This window comes from Parathielavia appendiculata (genome assembly GCF_033297405.1).
Source record: "Parathielavia appendiculata strain CBS 731.68 unplaced genomic scaffold N657scaffold_17, whole genome shotgun sequence".
Lineage (NCBI taxonomy): Eukaryota > Fungi > Ascomycota > Sordariomycetes > Sordariales > Chaetomiaceae > Parathielavia > Parathielavia appendiculata.
The window spans coordinates 248,168-254,023 of NW_026944236.1; the positions used below are offsets into that span (position 1 = coordinate 248,168).

General features: G+C 55.9%; 1 protein-coding gene across 1 annotated transcript; it reads left to right on the forward strand.

The window, feature by feature from the left end:
• Positions 1-1,428: 1,428 nt before the first annotated feature.
• Positions 1,429-2,717, forward strand: N657DRAFT_625327 (uncharacterized protein). Its single transcript, XM_062790747.1, has 2 exons — positions 1,429-2,484; positions 2,554-2,717. Exons 1-2 carry the CDS (start codon positions 1,479-1,481, stop codon positions 2,595-2,597), a joined length of 1,050 nt encoding a protein of 349 aa, XP_062644161.1. The 5' UTR covers positions 1,429-1,478; the 3' UTR covers positions 2,598-2,717.
• Positions 2,718-5,856: the final 3,139 nt, after the last annotated feature.

Sequence of the window (5,856 nt, forward strand, 5' to 3'; positions counted from 1 at the left end):
TGTGTGTGTATGTATGTGTGTGTATGTATGTGTGTGTATGTATGTGTGTGTATGTATGTGTGTGTATGTGTGTGTGTTTGATATAATCAGAGCCACTGAACAGGCCGGCATATGATGGCCAGGGCAAGCACTCCGGCAGAGCAGAAACACCCGCAACGAGAACTCCAGGAGAATTGAGCTGGATGTGTTCTCATCTCTGCATAGCCCGGAGTCGACGACACGGCAGATAGACGAGCAGGCGGTATTGATTACCTCGCAGCTTCGTTCGGCAGCTACCTAATCAACAGCGGGCTACTCCTTGATAATGATGAGACGGTCTAACCCATGAATGGCGAAGTCAGTGAACTCAGGCTGGAGTAGTAGCATTGGCAGGCCGCCCACGCCTCCAGAGAACACCCTCAACGAGACAGCACAGAATCTGCCGGTCCCCAACCAATAACTTGCTGCCCAATATCGGGATCCATCAAAGACAGGCTAGCATTCTCATGTGATAAGATACAATTCAGACCGTCGCTTCGGTACCACCCTTCCATGCCGGGTCAAAGCGACCGTTCTCGGTTTGACGGCTGCCCATGCCTTGTACTTTGTACTGGTTCGGTGGCACTCCCGCGCGCTGGGGACTTCCATGGTCACTTTCCCCATAATGCGTATCCTACCTGAAATAGATCAGAGCGGTTGGAAGTTGGCAACAGTAGGCACACTCGCAATGATTGGGGGGCATGCCTTGGGTACCGCCGTCGCCACAGCCCTACAAATTACGCGGCTTCAGACCAGGACGGCCTCAGACATTATAGAATAAAGTCGGATTTCTCGGGCTTGCCAAACATAGCTGGCTCGGCGCTTGTCTATACCGCACGTCACTTGGCTGGGCTTTGCCACGGAGAATTTCATTTCGAGTCTAAACCATGTGCTCGGCCAAGCGGCGGCATGAATGGGGAGGGCGGCGAACAAGGAGCGCGACCTGGGGCGACAATAAGGGATATTGGGTCTGGATTGGCATGGGGCTGCTTTTACCCGGGACACTCAATGAGCCTTATTTGCACATGGCCAGGACTTTACACTGGCAAGGTACTCTGTACCGCTTCCGGAGACCCGGCAATTGTGGCAGGCGCGGCAGGAGGTGACCAATAAGGCTTGGGAGACGCTCAACACCAATCGTTGGTATTATAGCCAAATGAAAGAACAAGTCGAACTTGTTCCGTTGCATCGGCAGTTGCTGTCAACCACGGCGCCTGGACCGGGGCCACTGCTACCATCCCCTGATCGATGAAACGGGGATGAGGGCGAGGGCGGATGAGGCATGACCGACATGCCATGTATAAGTGTCCCTTGGTGGTGCGACGTCGTCCACCCTGCCTTCCCTGCCTCTCGTCGTCCTCAACTCCTTCTTAGTCGTTATCAACTTTGTTTACTCCGAACTAGCCTGTCCCCTCCAGAACAAGCCGAGACAACGACAGCAGTAGAGAAAGGTGACCAAGATGCATCATTGGACTTCCCTCGCCGCGGCGGTGGCGCTGCTGGCCAACGGCGCTGTTGGGCAGAACATGCTGCGATTCGCCTGCTCACAACTCGTCGTCGACCGTGTCGATCCGCTGGTCAACCCGGGCGTCCGCTACACGCCCCATCTCCATCAGATCGTCGGCGGCGACTCGTTCAACCTGACCATGGAGCCGGTCCAGTACGATCTCGCCAAGCGGTCCAAGTGCACGTCGTGCAGCTTCGTGCAGGATAAGTCCAACTACTGGACGGCCGTCATGTTTTTCAAGCACAAGAACGGCTCCTACCACCGGGTGCCCCAGGTCGGCAACGGCGGGCCCCAGGGCCGGCTCATCAACGACGGCGGCCTCGATGTATACTACATCCCGAGCGGCCGCGTCACAGCCTTCAAGCCCGGATTCCGCATGCTGGCGGGCAACGCGGCCAACACGGACGACAGCAAGGTGGCGCGGGGCAACATCTGCCACCGCTGCTGGACGTCGACAAACGACAACAACTTCATCGGCGGGGCACCCTGCACCGGCGACGACACGGTGGGCATCCCGCAGGACCCCAAGTGTAAGATGATCCGGCAGACCATCATCTTCCCGACCTGCTGGGACGGCAAGAACCTCGACTCGCCCGACCACAAGTCGCACGTCGCCTACGGCCAGGGCTCCGGAGCCAACGGCGGCGGCACCTGCCCGTCCAGCCACCCGGTCAAGCTGCCCCAGGTCATGTACGAGCTCATGTGGAACGTGACTAACTTCGCCGACCGCAACATGTGGCCCTCGTCGGGCCCGGCTTTCGTCTACAGCATGAACCTGGGCGGCTCGGCCGCCCACGGCGACTACGTCTTCGGCTGGGAGGGCGACTCATTGCAGCGCGCCATGGACAACGGCTGCAACCTGAACCGCGACTGCCCAGCCGCCGGCCTGACTTCCCAGCCGCCCGAGAAGTACAACGCCTGCAAGATCAAGCAGCAGGCCCCCGAGCCCGTCGATGGCTGTAAGTCTACTCTGTCTCACACTGCTCGCCCTTACACCGTTACAGTCTGCTGACAGATACGCACAACAGGGCTCAAGGCCATGCCCATGGGCGAGATGGCCATCAAGGCTTAAGGCCTGACTTGATTCTCGACCTCGGGAGCAGTGATCGTGATGATGGCCAGGAGCTTGATCCCTTCCCCGGTCCAGTGGTGGTGAAGAAAGGGGGGCACTCAGGCTTGCCATCCATTGGATTGTCTGTTTCTTTGTGGATTACACGCGGCGGCAAGCGCATGTCAACCACCCTCGGCCGGTACCTAGATGTTGCATTTCTTGTTTAGCCATTGTACTCAAGCCATCCTTTCTCCATGTCTATTCCCATTTGACTATGCATCATCAAGATCATAAAACCAGCGCATTCTGTACCTGGTTTGTCACCACCTCCTCGCCCGAGGATCCGTTCCCTGAGCATCTAACCCAGTAATGGATGTCCTTTCCCAGATCTCAGCTCTCAAGCCGACCTGACACATGAGGAACCACCTCACACAGCCAAGAGGATCGGCGAGTCAAAGGTGGCATTGGACAGCAACAGTTACAGGCTCGAATAGGCATAGACCAACCAGGTGATACTGCATCAGTTGAGGCACAAGATGAAGCTTGAATTGGCTGTCTGAACAGTGTGTCATGTGTGTGTGTTGCTTAAAGAAATGAGGGCTTCGGGACCCTCGCCAGACCCTGCTTTTGGGTGGGTGGCGAGTCTTCCACGCTTACTGCATTGGGCAACAGTGCCCAGCCCCTGAATCCAGGTGCCAAGGGTCCAGTTCAGTTCAACAGGTGGCATCCACTAAACACCTTTAGGGAAGCAAACGTACTGTACGTGATAAGCGAGCGCCTCACTTAACAGACTAGTGGCCCGCACACAAAAAACCAATATGAACCGCCAAACTCGCTAACAATTTATTAACATTCTTTGGTGTATGCGCTACCAAATGTTGTTACATAAGGTGCTCGCTTGTCTCTGGCGCTCGCTTATCATATACGTTAGTTGAATTCTACTAACCATGGAAATTCACTACATAACTATAGAAACTTGCACGGGCTACCCTGATTAGTCTGCTCAGCAATGTGTGAGGCGGACTAATTAGTTAATAAACCCTATTATACTAGTGTCACGAATATAGCCGTATGCAGAAATCTGGTGGGGGCGCGAGGGGAGCGTCCCGCGCCAATCATTTAGAATAGGGTTATAGCTGTTGAACTGATTGGGTTCCTTGGCACCGAGATTCACGGACTGAGCACTGATGTTTAATGCGAGACTCTCAGTCAACACAGATCCATCACAATGACGCAGTTCTTGACATAAACGTCATATCATGGCACACTGTCTCTATATAAGGGGAAAGAAGACGAGCTGTGGTTACAGCTCTCCTTGGTGGACTCGGGAGGTGGAACAAGCCACTCGAGAGGCAAAAAGAGCCGAGAGACTGGCGAAAGAAGCCTATTACCGGGAGGAGCTCAAAGAGAGACTGAAGGAGCGCGCCAGAATAATCCAGGAAGCCCAGACGAGAACTTGGAGGAACGGGGTGCAAGAGGCAAGCGAAGCGAAGAAGCCGGACAAGATGTGGGCCTTGGAAAGGTGGGCTAGACTGCGGAGCTTCTTACCACCAGAACCCCCGAGGCTGCCAGCGTTCATAGACGCTTCAGGACAAGTGGTGGCCGCAGATCATGTGTGACGGGCACCACCCAAGGTCTGGTCAGATCGCACATACAAAATCGATATTGCTACAACGAGAGCAAGAGCTAAATGACAGGAATGGGCGTGCAACCAGACCTTAAGTACTGGAGCAGAGGCCTATGCGTTAGCATGACCCTAGACGTATGATCAGACCCCATGACGTATGCATAACCGCAAGCATATGACATAACCATGACAACAGGAACGGGGAATTCCGTGACATCATGACCAGAAGGCTGAGGCTCTGGCTAAGAAGCTCTTCCCAAGCCCTCCAGCAAACCTCGCCGACGTCCAGGACCAAGATTTCCTCGACGACTGGGAGCCGGAATTCGATGTCGAGCAGAAGGTGACGCTGGCCGAAGTAGCGGAGGCGATAAGGAAGGCGGGCCCTTGGAAGGCACCGGGTGAGGACCAGCTCCCCATGGGCCTCCTGAAAGCCTGTGGGAAGCCGCTAGCTAAGGTGCTTGCCATCCTGGCCACAAGATGTCTTGAGCTGGGTTGGTTTCCGAGCTGGTGCAAAAGAGCAAAGACCGTAGTGCTACCAAAGCCGGGAAAGGCTCCGCTAGTATATCAGACACCGGGAGCCTACAGGCCCATTGCTCTACTACCGACTTTGGGGAAGGTAATAGAATCGGTAGTGGCCAAGAAGGTCACTCAAGCCGCGGAAACCAACGGCTTACTTCCAGATGAGCAGATGGGCAACAGGGCGCACCGGTCAACAGAGCTGGCAATCCGACTGGTAGTAGCGCAGGCACAAGAAGCCTGGAGACAGAAAGCCACAGCGTCGCTCCTCCAGCTGGACATCTCAGGCGCCTTTGACACGGTCAACCACGTCCGACTACTAGCTACCCTTCGAGAAATGCGCTTCCCAAGGTGGCTCGTCCTATGGACGAAGAACTGGCTGACCGACCGGGAGGCCACTCTTCACTTCGACGGTCAGGCAGCTCGACCGACGGCGATACGAGCGGGGGTCCCCCAGGGCTCTCCTCTATCCCCAGTCCTCTTCATTCTCTACATCGCCTCCTTGTACAAGCAGCTGAAAGAGGAACCACCCCATCTGGCGATAGCGGGGTTTGCGGACGATACCAACCTCTTGGTCTTTGGTCGGGAGCCGGAGGCTAACGTTCGACAGCTGGAGGCAGCGTGGGAGACGTGCCTGCAGTGGGCAGAAACCCGGGGAATGTCCTTTGGCCCCGAAAAGAGCGAGCTGATTCACTTCAACAGAGGGCGCAAACAGTGGACTGACCAGCTGGAACTTGCGCAGCCGGGAGGAGGCACCAGCCCGGTGAAGCCGATGGCAGCGGCCAGATTCCTAGGGGTCTGGCTGGACTGGAAACTCAACTGGAAGGCCCACCTAGGAGAGGTAGAGCGGAAGCTGAAAACACAGAGCTACGCTTTGTCAAGGATTACGGCAAAAACGTGGGGCCTAGGGCTGGCCAAAGCACGAGAGGTATACTCAAAGTGCATCCGGTCAGCGCTAGCGTACGGCGCATCATCCTTTCATACCCCCACCGAGAAGGGGGGTGAGCCAGCAACGAGAGGGATCACCAAGGCGCTGGGAAAAGCTCAAAACAAGAGTCTACGGATAGTGGCAGGAGCCTTCAAGTCCACACCCACTCGGAACCTTGAAACGGAGACATGGGTGCCGCCACTGGACCT